The following is an 18,563-nucleotide window of genomic DNA, read 5'->3' on the forward strand; positions in this document are numbered from 1 at the left end:
CTCATTTCTCCCCGCGATATGTTCTTGTCAAAGATTAGTGCCCCTTTCGTTCCCGAACAAAGACTAGGACACCCCCCCGTCTGCTTGCTCCCAGCCCCTCTGGCGGACTCCTGAAGTGGATCCAAATCCGTAGCCTCCATCACAAATGTCAAACAACATTCGATTTAAAGTGGCGCCTCTTTGGAAATCCGTCACGACGGATAAGTCGAAACCATACAATGTGAAGAATACCATTGTGTCAGTACAGCAAACATCCACAGCGGCTGACCCGTTCTCCGCGATTGCGGGGTCCCCGCACGGCGTGAATCTCCTCAATGTTCCACAACGGGGCGCGACGAGAGTGCTGGCCGACTTTGCGCGAAAGCCACTTTGCTGCATACGCCAAGTCTTGTGTGCCTGTGCCTGTACATGTGTCTGTTGCTACCGTTGCCTCCACATAAACGTAACTGGAAACTCATCTATCCAGTCCAGAAGTTGGCTTTCATCGAAACATACAAATGAGCTCTGGCGCAACTCGAACCTTTGGGATCTCAGTCTGATGCCCTTCCCTCTCTCTAGGCCAGAAACAACTTCCCCTTTTCCCTCTTACCTCATCTTTCTCTTCTCTCAACAGTTGAGTACGACAACGTCGTTGTCAACATATCAAGCCTTTAGGCATTTGACACGATATACCCCCCTCCAAAGACAAAACCCCAGGACACACAGTCAAGATGTCGGCCGCCGACAAGCCAGAGATCGCCTTCATTGACGATCGGGAGGCCGAGAATTCGACCGACTCGGAGAAGGGCCCCGTCGTGCGCACCATTGATAATATGCGCGTGTTGGGCCTGAGCGACGATGACGCCGAGTTCTACGCCAACTACACCCCCGAGCAGAGAAAGAGAACAACTCGCAAGGTGAGTTTCAGTTCTCTCTTGGCACTTCCCATATTCGCAGTATGCTGATGTAACTACCTTATACAGGTTGATATTCGCCTTGTGCCTATGCTTGCGGTGCTCTACCTCATCTCTCATCTTGACCGCGCCAATATCGGCAACGCCAAGATCGAGGGTCTGGCAGAGGACCTGAACCTCACTGGTGTCCAATGGAACATTGCGCTATCTCTCTTCTTCGTCCCCTACATTCTTCTTGGTAAGCTCAGTTGAGCCGTCTCCGCGCATTGAGAAACCTCTCCGCTGACTCTACCCCCAGAGGTTCCCAGTAACATCCTGCTGAAAAAGTTCAAGCGACCCTCCGTGTACCTCGGCACTCTCGTCACAATCTGGGGTGTCATCATGACTCTTCACGGCGTAGTCACCAACTTTGGCGGTCTGCTCGGTGTCCGTCTCCTCCTCGGCGTTTTCGAAGCCGGCTTTTACCCTGGCGCCGTTTACCTGTGCACTTTTTGGTACATGCCTCGTGACCTCGCCGCCAGAATCGCCTGGTTCTACTGCACTTCTGCCCTCTCAGGTGCATTCTCTGGCCTCCTGGCTGCTGCCATCGCCAAGATGGACGGTGTCGGCGGCTACGAAGGCTGGCGCTGGATCTTCCTCCTCGAGGGCATCTTCACTGTCCTGCTGGGCGTTTCCACCTTTTTCTTTTTGATCGACAGCCCTGAGCTCAGCGGCAAGTGGCTTGAGCCCGATGAGATTCGATTCCTCGAGCTCCAGCGCTTCATCAAGCAGGGTGGCCGGTTCAGAGACGAGCAGCAGGAGGAGAAGTTCAAGTGGGGTGACCTGAAGGCCGTTATCACCAACTGGAGGCTATACATGCAGGCGTGGGCTCTGCTGGCTACTTCTGCTTGCAGTTATGGTGAGTTCTTTTTTTTTTTTTTTTTATCCGCATTTTGTTGGAGGCAAGAAATGTACTGACAAACTTGCAAGGCACCAAGTTCACTCTTCCAACCATTACCAAAGCCATGGGCTTCGACAACACGGCAGCACAGCTCATGACCGTCCCCGCGTACGTCGCCGGTGCCGGCTCTGCGATTTTCTTCGCGCGTCTCTCCGATCGCTTCTACTGGCGTATGCCTTTCGTCGTTATTCCCCTCGGCTTGATCGCCATCGGTTACGCCATTATCATCTCTCTCAAGGGCGACCTTGCGGGTAACATTGCCACTGCAATGGTTGGTGTTATCATTACTTGTATTGGTATCTACCCCATTCAACCCGCCGGTTCCTCCTGGGCCGCCAACAACCTGGCTCCCGCATCTCGTCGTGCCATTGGTGTCGCCTTCAACATCTGCGTTGGCAACATTGGTGGTATCATTGGCAGCTACATGTACCTCGACAGTGAGAAGCCCAAGTACTACACTGGTTTCGGCCTGTCGTTGGCTTTTGGTGGCAGCGGCTTGATTGTGGCCCTGTTGCTCGAGTTGAGCTACAAATGGGGTAATGCGAAGAGGGACAAGATTACCGAGGAGGAGGTGCGATCCATGTATACCGAGGAACAGTTGATCGAGATGGGTGACAAGAGCCCGCTCTTCAGATACACGCTGTAAGATGGATACTAGGACTTATGAATGACTTTGCTGCAAGATTATTCGGCATGTGAAAATGGCACATCGGATAGATCAATCTCGGAGGACGTACTCAAGACTGTTAATACTCTTTTTTACTCGCATAGCGATTCTTGATTCTCAATAGAAACAATCGTGTTCTGGCCCAAATCTTGCCTCTCAAGCTTTTACCACAATCTAGCGATGAACTGGAATTCATTCGTAAGATGGCTAGACCATAGGGTTATCCCAGCTACTGCTACAAGCTGCCATTTCTGCCAAGGCTATATATGTCTACTTTGATAGTCATTCCCACTCCGTATTACATCTGATACACATGCTGTTTATTAGCTTTCCCCATATTTTGTATTAACATGCATGTGTACGATAGTATAGTGTTGTGTCCACACCAATACCTCTTACGCGCCTTGGATTTCTGGAAATGGATGTACCTTAAGTTTAGCAAATTAGTTAAATAGAAAAAAGAAGCTGGTAAACTTGAGAGCACCAGTTGACTTAAACTCTCCCATGGCGAAAACGTCGTCTCGTGACTTTCTATGGGATAATTGTTGGAAGGGTTCACTCAATATGAACTATTACTGAAAAGCTTATTCAATATACCACCACCAACAGCCCAAGAAATACTCAAACAGAATGATCCTTAGCATGCTTATCTCCAATGAAAAACTGAGTCATCCGCCTGAATAAGTTTACGACTTTGAAAAGTATTTTATATCAGAATATTATCTCTCTACTGCCATCAGATGGTAAACTAGAGTCATACTATGGCCAATTGAGTGTATCCACAGCTTGCAGGTGCTTCTCAAACCAACTCACCACAGTGGTTTGTAATAGTCGATGGACTGTCAACTAGTCCGTTTCATTTTCATCTGATTCACAGCCGTTGTGTCGGATCGGTAGCTTCGGCTCTCGGATCTTTGGCACTGCACAACTCGGCTACAACTCGGGGATAACTTCACTCAACAATGGAATAGACATGCTCGCAAGATCACAATGTTGCTTGTAGTATCGATTACGTCATCCTCTCGAGTCCCATAATCCGCTGAATTCGTAGTCATATCTCATGGCCAGCTCAAATGGCTCTTCGCCTAACGGCCATGCTCGGCAATAACAAGCTTAGCAGCGGACAACCGGCCTCTACTGTATCTCTCCACCATAGTAGCGTACCCGGGATGGGTTGCCGAACGTTGGATATGCATGGGTTCTTTGAACGTCTACTGGATCCATCCTTTTGCTGCCATGTTCAACGGGTCATGTTCAACGGGTCAAACCGGATACGTTCTTCTCCTTCAAGAAATCCGTAGCCATCCTCCAACCAACCATCAGGAGACGGCCTTTGGATCCGGTCGTACCTTAGGTCACAAGCAAGCCACTCATGATTCAAGCACTCATAGGTACTAGCTCCCCATGTCTTGTCGGCGCGGGGAACCTTGTCTATGTAACATTAGTTTTGCAGGCCCCCCACCTCTGCCCCTCATCCTCCAGTCTTGGTCTTCCCACAGACAAATGCCCTCCCTTTTCCGTCACTTTCTGTCTCACCCAACTCTCTCTTTTCCGATTCTCCAATCTCCTCAACCTTCCTGTGCATGCGCATAGGCTCACCTGTCTCCGCCAGGCATTCGACCGCCGGGACGTCAAGTCCGCTCGGCCAACCATACAATCAATCGGCCATGGATGTCTCCGAGTTCCGTCGACCTCTCACCAGCCCTGCCGGGCCGGCACCCCTCGATACCCATCGCTCTTCGTCGACTGCCTCGGCGCCTAGCCCTCACGGAGTCGGTCTTGCGGACTCGCGGAAAAGAAGCTTCAGCTCGGCCGATCACCAGTCTCCCCTCTCCGATGAGCAGCAGCAGCTTCCGGCCACTGCGGCGGCGGTAGCTAGTCGCCGCAAGGCCCAGAAGGTCAGCCGGGCTTGCGACTTTTGCAAGCAGCGCAAGGCAAAATGCAGCGGTACCATTCCCTGCGACAAATGTACTCGCAAAGGTCTGAACTGTGTGTATGATGCCAAGTATTCCCGCGGGAGACCTCCAACGCCTCCACCCTCTGCTGTCTGGTCCGCAAACTCGACAGGCACGAATCGTCCTGGCCCGTCGTCTGGTTCGGAAGAGCCTACTGTGATGTATCGGACGACGGAAACAGAGGGGCAAAATATCTCAGTGCCGGTGGTGCCGCCGCAGTCTTCGCTGCGGGGACAGGTTCGCGAGAGTCAAGGACCAGCATCCAGAGCTTCTCCAGAGCTTGGAATGGCTGAGATTCAAGGCCAGGTCTTTGACCCAACCTCCGGTGTCACATTCCTACATCGAGCATGGAAGAGGTTATCAAAACACGATAGTACTATCGTGCCTGATGATGTGAATGCCTCGACGGAAAACCAGCCGCTCATGTTGGCTGGTGACAAACCTCTCCCTCCAATCACCGATGAAGACGTCATGAACCTTTCATTACCAGACTCCCAAGAGCTACAGGTACTACTGGCACTATATTTCGATGTGTGTATTGCCACTTATCGTGTGCTTCACCGTCCTTCAGTTGAAAGTTGGCTCAAGTCGATGGTGAGCAACCTCCACCAGGGCAAGCCATTTTGGCAAGATATTGGTCGTGCGAAAGCCTCTGTCGTTTTGACTGCACTCTCTGTTGCCGCAGCCCATAGCGAAAAGTCCAAAGGCTTCCACTCGCCAGCGGATGAGGCCCTTTCGCTTGCACGAAGCGATCGCTTATTTTGCGTCGCGCTACGGTTGACAGAACGAGAAACCGGTCTCCCCAGACTAGAATCCGCCCAGTCCCGTCTTATCCAAGTACTCTATCTCCTTACTACCTCCAGGATGAACCGTGCGTGGTATACGTTTGGCGACACCCTTCAGATAGTGTCTGCTCTAGGAATGCATCGCAAGGCTGCCAAGAAGAGAGCTCTGGCATCTGCCAACTCGGATTACATCCAAGCTCAGTGTCGCATACGAACATTCTGGACTGCATACGTCCTTGACAAATATTTGGGGGTTATCTTCGGTCGCCCTAGACATTTTCATGACGATGACATTGATCAAGATCTCCCTGATAGGATCGACGATGAGGATATGGCTGTACAAGGTCCGCTCGAGCGAGTTGAAGAGCAGCTGGACAGTCATATAGACGCTTTAATATGCCACGTTAAGTAAGGGCCTTAGCTGCTACGATTTTTCCACCACTGTAGACTGACTCTTATATAGGATTGCGCAGATTATCGGCAACATCTCCAGAGAGGTGTACTCGATCAAAGCTATCTCGGAACAGGAACGAGTTGACGCTGCACATCGCTTTAGCGAAAAGATTCATGAGTGGCGCGCCAGTTTACCTCCACATCTGGGCTCAATTCGGCCCTCGAGACTCATTCCAAGTTTCCGTCGCCAAGCGACAGTGCTGAAGCTAGCCTACTCCCATGCTATTATGCATGCCAACAGGCTCTTTCTTTTGGGAAATCTGAGTGCTGGCAGTGAGAAGCAAATCCTCGAATGCATCGGAGCGGCGCGCACAGTCTTTGAGACCGTTGACGGCATGGCTGCTGAAGGACCCATCTTCCACGCCTTTTGGTGGACGCAGTATGTCACATTTTGCGCCCTACTTGTGACTTATGTATGGGACATTCAACAGAAACGCCGAGGTATGTCACTCGAGGGAGAGGGAAATGCAAAACACGCAAAGCTTATGGACCTGGCCGAGCGTTGCCAGACCCATCTTGCTCATGCAACAGCGACCAATTCACCAAGTCGTCGATATGCAATTATCCTGGAGGAATTCCGAACTGAGGGTCTTGGCCAAATGTCACGGAAAAACAACGGAGGGCCTGTGCAAGCCTCCCAATCCGCCGCTCCTCGATCTACACCGTTCACTGCCGATACACAAGTACTGCCTCCACAACATCAAGGCAATGCCACTGCTACCATGGGTGGATTTGACTTCAACTCTGCATATTCTGCTGGTCCCGGGGCTGTTGATCTCGCGAGCCAAGGAGATGCAGAGCTTCTTGGCTCCAACCTGTTGGATGAGTGGCAGACTACGGATTGGCTAGACCTCGATTCGTCAGCATTTGCCCCCTACTTAGACATCGATACGAACCCATACGACTGGATGCCAGATATAGGGGGTTGAACTTGGTCTATAATGAAGAAATCTAATCGTAAAATCTAACATTTAAATGGTGAACTTTGTAAGGTTTTCCGGCCCCGTCTCCTGCGCCACACGCTTGACCTCCTCCTCTCCCAGCTCCTGGAAGATGTCAAATCCCCACCTCGTCTGCCAGTTGAATCTCTTGTTTCTCTCGAGGCCGTTCAACTGCGCAAATGCGTCCGCAGGCAGCTCCTGGACCTTGAAATTGGACTCTATCCGACTAGGGGTAACGCTCTTGGGCAAGACAACGGTACCACGCTGAACACCCCAGGAGGCTAGCAGCTGACCTCCGTCGATGCCAAGCTTCTTGCTGAGCTCTCCAACAAGAGGGTCATCCACCGTCCTCGGCTCACCGGTCTGGTTGTTACCCAACGGCGAGTAGGCAGCCAATTGGATGCCCTTGGATTGGCAGAAATCCAAGAGCTTAGGCTGCTGCAGGTAGGGGTGCGCCTCCACTTGATTTACGGCGGGAACCGTTTTGGTTTTAGACAAGAGGTCTTCAAGACGCTGTACGGTGAAGTTGGAGACGCCGATGGCGCGGACTTTGCCCTTTTCAACCAGCTTCTCCATCGCAGCCCACGTTTCCGCCGGGTCAATGTCAGCTAGCTCAAAGACGCCGTTGGAGTCGATGGGAAACCACTTGTCTGACGGCTTGAATGCGCTAGTTATACTGTTAACACTGATTTTCACCCCCTTGCAAGATCGAGAAAACCACTTACACTGGCCAGTGCATCAGAAACAGATCAAGGTAATCAGTGCCCAAATCCTTTAGCGTCTTATCAACACCGGATTCCACATCTTCAGCCTTGTGCTTGGTGTTCCACAGCTTTCCGGTGATGAAGATATCAGACCGCGGCACGCCACTCTTGCGAATGCCTTCACCAACTTCGGCCTCATTGCGGTAGATGGCAGCGCAGTCAATATGGCGATATCCGGCGCGCAGCGCAGTCTCGACTGCACGCTCTACCTCATGCGGACCAGCCTGCCAAGTGCCGAATCCCACGGCGGGAATTTTCGCGCCAGTGTTCAGAGTGAAATGTGTAGTGAGAGGCATCTTGTCTAATAAAGTGCAGGGATGACGTTATCCGTAACTTGATTTGGTGTGTAGGTTGATTGGGGGTGACACTGCAACAGAGAGGCTCAAGATGTGAGGATGTGCCAGAACAGGCAACTTAATGAACAAAACAAGAATGATTAAATCAGTTTCAGCCACTGTACATACGGTTTCTATTGAACATAACTGTGGCTCTTTCGTCGCGATATCACGGAGCTTCTCTTTGACTGTCGGATTATTATCCTGCTACATATCCATATCCCTGTCACCCAAGCCCAAAATCCGTCAAGATCCGTTAGCGCCACGCCGAAACCCGCCTTTCCAAATCAACCATATGGGGTAACGGATATGCGTCTCCGCAGGCGGAGACCTTCTCCCACACTTTCGCCATCACTGGCAGTCTTGTGGAGTGGCCAGGATGGCGGGACGCGCATCACTCGGCTGCGGAGCAATGGCCGATCTACCCCATCCTGGAAGCCGTCTTTGAAGCTCAAAAAGGTGAGGTGTGTGTTCTCTACTTGAACCGCCTTCATCAAACCATTCAGCAGATGAAAGAAAGCAGAGTAGCTGTTGACAGTACAGTGTACTCCTGATACTTTCACTTTTTGGATGAACCACGTACGAAGTCATCCGCCATGAGTCCTCCCTCAGTTTACGGTCCCACGAGCGCGGTGCTCCCAAGCTCCGACATTGCTGGTAGTCCACTCATGGAGTCTTCCGCATCTCCCTTATCGGACTGGGACAATGACGACAGTACTATCAAGACAGTCGACGAGCTGGTGCGGCGGCGCGCCAGGGCCCATCCCAATAGGGTTATTGTATCGTACCCGTCGTCTGGTATCACCTACGTCGATTACACCATGAGACAGCTGGATGTTTTTGCCTACCGTGTCGCCAAGTTCTACGAGCAGCGCATTCCGAGTCGGCTGAACTCAGACGAGAAGCCTACTACCGTAGCTGTGCTTGGCCCCTCCAACTTCGACTACCTTGTCACTATGCTGGCCTTGACTAAACTTGGTCACACAACGCTATTCTTATCAACAAGAATCTCTCAGGAAGCCATTGAATCTCTTATTAGTGTCACTGGCGCTAAGTACCTCATAGCCGACAAGAGGTACCTGGAGACTGCTGAGAGTGCGAAGGAGAATCTATCTTATCTTGATGTCTTTGAGATTGCAAACCAGTCGACTTACGACTTCCCAATTGAGGTCCATGCTGACACTCAATTGGACTACGGTCGTGATCCCTTGGTGGAGACAAACAACTTAATTTATATTATCCATTCTAGTGGTAAGTTAGCATAACCTCCTCCCCTTGTATGAGCCCAGCTAAGGTGTATAGGATCAACTGGTCTACCTAAGCCAATCTACCAGCCCCAAAAGTCTGCGATAGCCAACTACTCCAGTAGCATGGATATGAAGGCTTTCATTACTTTGCCTTTGTACCATAACCATGGTATCTGCAATCTGTACCGGGCTGTCTACTCCGGAAAGCCCATTCACTTGTACAACGCAGACCTGCCCTTGACTCGCGAGCATCTCACCAGTATCATGCGCAAACACAACTTTGAAATCTTTTACGGCGTGCCATATGCTCTGAAGCTCCTTGCTGAGACAGACGAAGGCATGGCTCTCCTGCGTCAGCTCAAGATTGTCATGTACGGCGGCTCAGCCTGCCCCGACGATCTTGGAAACGCCTTGGTTGACAACGGAGTCAACCTGGTCGGCCATTACGGAGCGTGAGTATTTACTGAAACTTGCAATGAATCTAAGCTAAGAGCAGACAGGACCGAAGTTGGACAGCTGATGACATCGTTCCGCCCGGCTGACGACAAGGCATGGAACTACGTCCGAGTTCACGACAAGTTGGAGCCGTACCTCAAGTGGATTCCCCGCGGCCCGAATTTGTTCGAATGCTGTGTCCTACCAGGGTGGCCGTCTAAGGTTGCTACGAACCAGGATGATGGATCCTACTGCACCAAGGATCTTTTTGAGCCCCATCCCACCATCCCTAAAGCATGGAAGTACATCGCCAGACTAGACGACACGATTGCGCTCGTCAACGGCGAGAAGTTCAACCCTGTTCACATGGAGGGAACCATCCGCTCTAGCAAAAACATCACCGAGTGTGTTATTTTTGGTGTTGGCCGTCCATCACTGGGTGCGCTTATTGTCCCAGCCGCGAGTCTCGCTGGCAAGACAGAGGAAGAGATTCTCGAGGCCGTGTGGCCTGTCGTTGAAAGCGCAAGCCGCAATGTGGAGGCGTATGCTCGTGTCTCCAAGAACATGATCAAGCTACTTCCATACGACTGTGCCTACCCGAGAACTGACAAGGGTAGTGTCATCCGTCAGGCTTTCTACAAGAGATACGCCCAGGAAATCGACGAGGTCTATGACAAGGCAGACGCTGGCAGCGGCGACCTGAAGAAGCTTTCACTTCCGGAGCTGAAAGACTTCATCCGCCAGGGCATTATCCAGACTCTTTCCAAGAAGGTTCAGTTGGATGACGACACGGATTTCTTCACTCTCGGCCTTGATTCTTTGCAAGCCATCCAAATGCGGTCCGATATTCTCAGGACTATTGACATTGGTGGCAACAAGCTTGGCCAGACAGTTGTCTTTGACCATCCTTCAATCAACAAGCTCAGCACTTATCTCTACAGTCTCGGATCTGGCGAGGGCGTACAGACCGACGTTTCTATTGAGAGCGAGATACGTGATCTGATTGAGAAGTACGACACATTTGCGTCTGCAGAGTCTGCGCCCAGATCTGCCATTGTAAGTGTAACCCCTTGACCTCTTTGTAGAACCCATTTGCTGACCCTCATAAGGCCGTAACCGGTGCCACTGGCTCTCTTGGTGCTCATGTCGTCGCCAAGCTTGCCGCCGATCCGACTGTGAAGACCATCTACTGCTTTACCCGCGCTACCTCGGATGCTGATGCCGCCCGCCGTGTCAAGAGCTCTCTTATCCAACGTCGCATCTATCACGCACTTGCAGCCCCCTTCCGTAGAAAGCTCGTAGCTTTGGCAACTGATCTTGCGGACCCCAAGCTGGGCCTCTCTGAGACGACCTATGGCCAGGTAAAGCAAGACTTACGCACCGTGATCCACTGTGCTTGGTCCGTCAACTTCAACATGAGGCTTTCCAGTTTTGAGAAGGGCAACATCGCTGGCGTTAACCATCTCATTGCGCTTTGCAAGGCCGCCGGCAACGACACTCCAGCGACTGCGTCCTTCAACTTCTGCTCCTCTGTCAGCACGGTCGCTCGCGCCACGACTATTCCTGTTCCCGAGTCCGTTCCGGATCTCGAGTGGGCCCAGGGTATGGGATACGCCCAGTCGAAGTGCGTTGCGGAGCACCTCTGCGCTCGCGCGTCCGAGAAGTCGGGTGTGAAGGCTCGTGTCTTGCGCATCGGGCAGATTGTCGCGGATACCCAGAACGGTGTTTGGAACGCGACAGAAGCAGTGCCGATGATGCTGCAGACTGCTATCACTGTCGGTGCACTCCCCAAGCTCCAGGAGACGCCATCATGGTTACCGGTCGACACCGTTGCGCAGGCGGTCATCGACATTTCTACCTCTGACGCGGGCGGTGTTTTCACCAATGTCGCAAACCCCAAGATGTTCAACTGGACCAACGACTTGCTTCCCGCTTTGAAGGCTGCTGGGTTGGATTTCGAAGAAGTCGAGCCCAAGGAGTGGATTCGCCGTCTCCGTGCGTCAAACCCTGACCCGGTAGCCAACCCACCCATCAAGCTTGTCGACTTCTTCGCCTCCAAGTACGACAAGGATGAATTTGCGCCGTCAAAGACATATGTCACTAGCACGGCATGCTCTTTGTCTCCGGCGCTTGCTGAAGCGCCTGTGCTTGATCAGCAGCTTGTTAACAACTTTGTCAAGTACTTCAAAGCGAACCACTGGATCCAGAAACAGAACACTTCCTCCAAGACCGTCATCTTGGTTGCTGGACCCTGTGGCAGTGGCAAGTCTACACTAGCTACATCCCTGGCCTCCTCACTCAAGGTCCCTTTCATTGAGGGAGACTCACTGCACTCTAAAGCTGCAGTTGAGAAGATGGGCGGGAGCCTGGCTCTTACCGACGAAGACCGCGCCTTGTGGTTAAACCGCATTGGTAGACGGGCCGTTGAGGCTCTCGAAGACTTGGGCTACGACTCCGTCGTTGTAAGCTGCTCGGCCCTGAGGAAGACCTACCGGGATGCTCTTAGAGAAATCGTTTCTAAGCATGAGGGTACTAACATCATTTTCTTTGACCTCCAATGTGAGGCCGAGACATTAATCAAGAGACTAAATGAGAGGAAGGGACACTACATGCTTTCAAGCATGGTTGAGAGCCAGGTTGGTGCGTATGAACCCGCTGGTCTCGACGAATTGGATGTATTGCCAATTGAGGGCGAAGGTAAACCAGAGGAAGTCTTTGAGGAGGCCAGATGGCTTCTTGAACAGATCGGATTGCAATAAGTTTTTTATTTAGGGGGATAGAGCATCATAACATTATTTCAGCGTACTGTACATAGGCATAGGATTAAGAATAGTCGGCTTAATTTCCTCAAGATTATCGGATTAACGCAAAAGCAAAGTACAAATCATCCCAACTCCGAGTGACCTTGTCGTTCGAATCATATCGTTTCATTACGCCTTCCCAGAATACTCGCAGCATTTGCACCAGCCCGTTCGAGCAGTGTGTAATGCGACCCCTTTACATGACCCATGATCTTCCACCTCTGGAATGGTTTGAGTGAAGTATCCCTTCCCTACACATGCATGCTTTTGCACGTTCAAGTCATGATGAAGGGTTTCCAATTTGATTGGCAGGCATTTCTCCCAGGGACCATGCGTCCTTCCAAGTGGACATCTCCAGACACATATTTTGGAACATGTGTGACAGTAATAATGGTCGCTGTGGTTTGCTGTTCCGAGATCTCTCATGAGAGTAAAGAGAAATAAGTGGCGTCTTCGGCGCGTTAAACGCCTGAGTGTGCGATGGAAGAGGAGGACGTAGAGTGGCTTGCAAGTGAGAGCCAGGCATAGAGCCGTCTCCGGTGGGAGCTGCGATGCGATCTCGAATATGACGTCTGGTATTTGCTGGAGGAGAGAAGTAATCTTGAGGATGGGAGGTGCAGCATCAACCTCTGCGATTCGGAAGGCGGACATCCCGGGTGTCGTGGGGGCGCTCGTGAGAGCGTGGTGGATGTTTGTCAGATCCATCGCCTGTGACAGGGTGCGAGGAACCAGAAGACCGTTTTTTTGTTCCTTGGGGGGCACGGCCCGGCCTTCGAAGAGATGTTCTCGATTGTTGATGGTCTGTGATTTTGTGTGGCGTGCTTCGGACACGGATGGCTTTGACTCGGACATTTCGCTGGCTCGGACCTAAACACAGAATCGGAAGCACAAAATTGAGTGGACCAGCACCAGGGAACCGGACAAGTGTTTTGAGAAATTAATGGCTTTACACACGAGTCAAGTTACTGCACCTTCGAATACCAGTATGACAGGATAATATCGCGATAAACAAAAAGTGTACTATGCATCTTCGACAAATCGACATTGATAATGTTAGACTAACATGACCCACTCAAGGTTCATGGCAATATGAGAGGTAATGGCCGAAGTCCGATGGTGTTACTGTTATTATGAAGATCAGTTGCCATACAATTTCAGTAAACAATCAGTTGCTTTCGCTGGCCATTGCCAGTGTCTATAAATGTATTGATTTGGTTTTAAAAATTAGTGAAATGAGAGATCTGCGAAATCACAGTCTAAAAACATGCAGTTCTAAAATACTCATTCTTTAGCCGGCATATGGTGCTGATCATTATAGATTTGCGATATTTAAGATTCCGAAAACTTAGGCAATCTTCCATCTCCGACATCGAAGGCAAATGTCTAGAAGTCGGGTTAGAAAAGTAGTCGATGAGTTATCTATGAATAAAATTCGGTTACAGCCAGGTGCTTCTCTGCAAATATGGTATCAGCACTTTCGTTCATTACTAAAGCCGCGCACATCGTCAACTTCCATATTTACCGTACAAAAAGAACGAGTAATAGGCCAGGAAATTTAATTCAGGTCAGGCTACTTAATAGTTACCAGTTCAACTATTAGGTCAAAATAGCTAGGCAGTATCTGCTCACCCCAACGTAAAAGATTTAAAGTTCATATTCAGGAGGAATTTCTGTCTGCTTCAGTCTCATACGTAGATACCCAACAGATACCCAACTAGTTAAGACCATATTTGACTAGCTGATGTTGGCTACCTACCACAAACACTCACAAACCTGAGTTTACTGGTGCGAATGGATTGTGCTTTAGACTTGCTTGCCAAAGGCTACGTAAGTCGCATCACATCGAGTGTTGAGTGGCTAAAGGAAAAGCCCCATAAGAGGGAAAAGCCAGTCGGCGGCTAGCAAGCCTGGCTAACCGGGTAACATAATTTTAAACCGCTCTTGTCATTTGTGTATTCTTCCTGTTGCGGAGGTACTAGTAATCATTTAATCTCAGAGTTTGCTGTCACCATTGTTGGGATAAAAGGGGTCATATAATTGCCGTCATGTATATCTTTTGTGAGAAATACGAATAGGAGACAAAGGAAGAAAGATATATCCATAGCCATCCAGCACTCGATTGGATGGATTCTAACTATCTATGCCTTGGAATCAGGTCGCAGTTTGTGAAAAAGTAATGAATTTAAAGTATAATTTCAACTATTGGATAGCAGATTTACCATCTGATGATGATATTGACTATATCAGTCAACCGCTCTCAGGCCTGGATAGGACAATACATTATTTAATTCAAGCTCTACAGTCGATATGGAATACAGTATTTACCCTTACAATAAATTCATACCTCAATCACAAACTCTTCAATGTTGTATTTTTTTTTTCCGTCTTTAAGTATTTAACTCTCTTGAGTAAACGGTTGTCCTATTTTAATCAATCTTGTATTCCACCTGAGTAGTATTAAAGTTTAGGGATATTTCCCACAAATAATTATACTTCCATCATTAACTACTTTTCGAAATATTAGGCAAAAGTCTTTTATTACCATCGCTCAGAATCATTTTTAGTTGGTATGGGTTCAACTTTCGAATTGACTGCGATGGATCATGCCGAACTTCAAAAGGTTTTCCCTCAACGCCTTATACACGCGCGCCAGCTATTGCACGCTTCTTCGGATCTAGATATACAGCTTCGCAAGTAATTGAAATGATACAAAGCCAGTGTAAGAAGGCCAGTGAGCGAATTACGGCTAGACAACATGAAAACCTTGAGGTGAATAAGGCGGCGAAGTTGCACGGCAGCAAAAAGCTCCAGGAGTGGCTGCAGTCAATTCTTTCACAGTATATCCCGAAGATAAGTTTGCTCAATTTTGGAAAATTCATTACACTAAGCAACGCTAGTATAATAGTTGACGTTGTCACTTCTAGATCAAAGGGTGGCGGTAGGGTGGCGCGTATTCGGCTTATTCTCAGGCAAACAAGGGCAGGGGAGCAAATTACATCCGAAGCTCACACAAGCAACCCGCACTCGGAATTTTTTTGATCGAGACTTTGAAATCAAATAAAAAAATATTAAAGACTAGCCTACTTCAACGCAAGGTTTATATTAAGTTGAGATAACTTGTGATATCAACATTTCGGCTGTGATAGTCATACCTGAAGACTCCATCGCACAACACTGAAAAGCTAGAAACATGATTTCAAGCATCAGCAAACCTCCTAAAAGAGCAATTCCTACAATGTCCAAAATAAAAAAGGTCCTGGTACATCTACTGAATGAAGCAGACGGTGCCACAGCAGAAGACCATAACCACAGCGACTGTCATGGTCACCATCACCATCACCAACAAATTAAGGATCAACTTGATGATTTAGAACCTTCGAGCCATTTTCGACTGCTTCATCAATTACTTTGCGTTCGACAACCCCAACCCCGCCTGCCAGAGGACATTCTTCATGAGATAGAGTCTCTTCTGCAACAACAAAAATCACACAGAGTTCTAACACTGGCAACATCAATCCGGCCCACACATACCGTCAAACGAGCAAACTCACCGGGTGTCGCAACAAGGGTTTCGCTTTGGCAGGGCGACATCACAACGCTATCAGACATCACGGCTATCACCAATGCCGCTAACGGCCAGGGGCTAGGCTGCTTTCAGCCCTCACACCGTTGCATAGACAACGTGATTCACTCGTGGGCAGGCCCACGGCTACGGGATGAATGCCGCAAGATCATGGTGTCAAGGGGTCGAGAAATCGAACCGGGTGAGGCAATCGTTACCGCAGGATTCTGTCTGCCCGCACAGCATGTCGTGCATACGGTTGGGCCGCAACTGGAACACGGCTCGCCGCCAACCGAAAAGCAGACCGCGCAGCTCGCTCAATGCTATCGCTCTGTGCTCGACGCCGTAGAATCTCTGCCCCCTACGTCGGATGGCAGGAAGACCGTGGCGTTCTGCGGGATCTCAACTGGGCTGTTCGCGTTTCCGGCGCGAGATGCGGCAGCTGTCGCAGTGGCTACCGTTGCTGATTGGCTTGGACATCACAGGGGAACGTCCATCACCGACATAATATTCAACACATTTACAGACGCAGACCATGTCATTTACAGAGAAACCCTGGCCGCCAATCTCCCGCACCTAGCCAGGATTGCTGAGCCGGTGACTCCGCCAGACGCGAATCATTTGCACTTGGGATCGCCGCCACCGTCGGCACCAATAATCCAGTGTGATTCGCTGGGTCTTGCAAAGGAATGGTTAAGGTCGGCGGATGCTGTCATTGTAAGTGCTGGCGCGGGGCTTTCAGCCTCCGATGGTTTAGATTATACTTCGCCGGCGCTGTTTGCCAAACACTTTCCCGGTTTCCTCAAATATGGGCTGCGAACTTTGTACAGTGTGTTTGGCTTCAATGGTTGGCCAAACGAACAGGTGCGTTGGGGTTATTTCTTCACGCATCTCGGCGTAGTCAGCTCGTGGCCAAAATCGCCAATGTACCAAACACTCATATCATGGCTTGAGAGGTTTGGGCCAAATGCCCACGTTAGAACCTCGAACGCCGATGGCCTATTTGTCGCCAACGGCTTGTCTCCTCGGAAACTATCAACGCCTCAGGGATCGTATTCTGTCTTTCAATGCTTGGCGAATTGCAGACCAGACGCTACAGTGCTCTCTGCGCCACTTGTCGACCAGGCTCAATCATCGCTGGACCCGGTCTCTCAAATCGTGACAGACCCGGGCAAGGTACCTCTTTGCAGGTTTTGCGGTGGAAAGATGAACATATGTGTAAGGGCGGGGCGTTGGTTCAACGAAAGGCCCTTCCAGGAAGGGGAGTCACGATGGAACCAGTTCCAAAAGGATGTCGTCAATCGTGGAAACAAGGAAACGGTTATTTTAGAGCTTGGCGTTGGCATGTCAACCCCGGGCGTCTTGAGGTGGCCGAACGAGGATATCGTAGTGAGAAGCGGGGGAAGAGTCAAGCTTGTGAGGGTGGGCAAGGGTCCTGAGACGGCCGTGCCGTGGGATCTGGAGGATGCCGGGCTGGCAACGAGCATCGACGGTGACATCTCAACGGTGATTAGTGAGCTCCTCACAGAGAGAGAGAGTTAGGACGAGTTAAGCCAAAGAACGACTTCTTCTCAGGTACATCAGTCGATGAGATAAGGCGTCTCATCCTCAGCGTCAGATGATAGGGCGAAGGCGAGCATAGTAGAAAAGATGCATTCAAATCTGTAACTAGTCGTCAAATCTCAAAGCTGACAGGCTGATGCGCCCCAAGGTTGAACGTCAGAAACGTGCCTCACATATAGTAACCGTGGGCTTGCATGCCTCCAATCACCCCCAACAAACAGGTCAGGCAGTCCATGACCAGTTTGATCCGTTCCTTGCAGGCTGCATGAACTGAAAACTATGGGCAAATGCTTCGCCAATGGACAAGCTTTTGAGCCGAGAATACTCTCCGAAGTGATCGGAAAAGGGCTACCCTCGTTAATTATTGCCACGACCTCACCTGAATCGCTCTGGTCCCGAGTTCTTGGCGCACAATGCACCTCTTCAGTGATGGTCTGGGCTTCGCTGCGGTTCTTCTGCCCTGCAGCACTAGCCTTGTTGCTGACACCCTCCCTAGCTGCTGGTCAGCTTTCGAGTGCCCCTAGAGGCTCTGATTAAGCCGCATGCTTGGTCTTCTTGGCGTAAGCAGATCAAACTCGCTTGCGGCGTCAGGGCGCGTCAGGCCTCCTAGAGCGGGCATTCAAGACCTGGGGGGTTCGACTCGTGTACCCGTACAATGTGGGAACAGCCGGGAAATAATACAGCCCCCGCTGACATCATGAGAGGCTGAGTTTTTCTTTTGGTTGCGATTGGCTATCCAAGTCATGATTGATCTACGCAGGCATCGAGGTAGCGGGAATGGAAATCATCACAGCACGTAATAAAGGCGAAGAGCACATATGCTTGTCGCTTTGCAAAAATGGGAGGCCTTGCCGAGGCTCGCCGGGCCTCCGACCGACTACGGTGGATCCGCCCAGCCGGTTGTCGGCCCCGAATCGGAAGACTTAGGAGACTAGGAGAAAGGGGGTCCAAAAGGCGATGATACTCAAGCCACCGGCTCAAACGCTCCGCCGTTATGAAGAGGCTAAAGGTCTGTGGCTATCTGTGTGCACCAACGTAGTCTGTGAGCTTCTCGGCTTCTCTAGGAGCCGGTAGTACCGACAGTTTTTCCTGGGCAAATGAAAAAATTGGCTTCAAGTAATGATGTATGTACTCGATGCATTTACATGCTAAGGCCCGGGGCATTTGCCATCAAGAAAGACACTTGGATCATATGGGACCCTTGAGTAACTCCACCCCCCAC

General features: G+C 50.3%; 6 protein-coding genes across 6 annotated transcripts; 4 read left to right on the forward strand and 2 right to left on the reverse strand.

The window, feature by feature from the left end:
* Positions 1 to 710: 710 nt before the first annotated feature.
* Positions 711 to 2,479, forward strand: CTRU02_202790 (transporter C1002.16c-like protein 24; the record flags this gene model as incomplete). The annotated part of the gene is made up of 4 exons (XM_036728954.1): positions 711 to 896; positions 963 to 1,131; positions 1,192 to 1,791; positions 1,863 to 2,479. 4 exons carry the CDS (start codon positions 711 to 713, stop codon positions 2,477 to 2,479), a joined length of 1,572 nt encoding a protein of 523 aa, XP_036579469.1.
* A 1,688-nt stretch (positions 2,480 to 4,167) lies between these two features.
* Positions 4,168 to 6,622, forward strand: CTRU02_202791 (fungal specific transcription factor domain-containing protein; the record flags this gene model as incomplete). Its single annotated transcript, XM_036728955.2, has 2 exons — positions 4,168 to 5,648; positions 5,704 to 6,622. 2 exons carry the CDS (start codon positions 4,168 to 4,170, stop codon positions 6,620 to 6,622), a joined length of 2,400 nt encoding a protein of 799 aa, XP_036579470.2.
* Positions 6,623 to 6,664: 42 nt separating this feature from the next.
* CTRU02_202792 (GCY protein) lies at positions 6,665 to 7,694 on the reverse strand (the record flags this gene model as incomplete). The annotated part of the gene is made up of 2 exons (XM_036728956.1): positions 6,665 to 7,301; positions 7,360 to 7,694. 2 exons carry the CDS (start codon positions 7,692 to 7,694, stop codon positions 6,665 to 6,667), a joined length of 972 nt encoding a protein of 323 aa, XP_036579471.1.
* Positions 7,695 to 8,329: 635 nt separating this feature from the next.
* CTRU02_202793 (nrps-like protein) lies at positions 8,330 to 12,174 on the forward strand (the record flags this gene model as incomplete). Its single annotated transcript, XM_036728957.1, has 4 exons — positions 8,330 to 8,984; positions 9,036 to 9,432; positions 9,481 to 10,471; positions 10,525 to 12,174. The coding sequence occupies 4 exons, from the start codon at positions 8,330 to 8,332 to the stop codon at positions 12,172 to 12,174; spliced, it is 3,693 nt and encodes a 1,230-aa protein (XP_036579472.1).
* Positions 12,175 to 12,345: 171 nt separating this feature from the next.
* On the reverse strand, positions 12,346 to 12,921 carry CTRU02_202794 (uncharacterized protein; the record flags this gene model as incomplete). The annotated part of the gene is made up of 1 exon (XM_036728958.1): positions 12,346 to 12,921. One exon carries the CDS (start codon positions 12,919 to 12,921, stop codon positions 12,346 to 12,348), a length of 576 nt encoding a protein of 191 aa, XP_036579473.1.
* Positions 12,922 to 15,406: 2,485 nt separating this feature from the next.
* CTRU02_202795 (appr-1-p processing enzyme family protein) lies at positions 15,407 to 17,320 on the forward strand (the record flags this gene model as incomplete). The annotated part of the gene is made up of 1 exon (XM_036728959.1): positions 15,407 to 17,320. One exon carries the CDS (start codon positions 15,407 to 15,409, stop codon positions 17,318 to 17,320), a length of 1,914 nt encoding a protein of 637 aa, XP_036579474.1.
* Positions 17,321 to 18,563: the final 1,243 nt, after the last annotated feature.

Source organism: Colletotrichum truncatum (genome assembly GCF_014235925.2).
Source record: "Colletotrichum truncatum strain CMES1059 chromosome Unknown Contig_0001, whole genome shotgun sequence".
NCBI classification, from domain to species: Eukaryota; Fungi; Ascomycota; class Sordariomycetes; order Glomerellales; family Glomerellaceae; genus Colletotrichum; species Colletotrichum truncatum.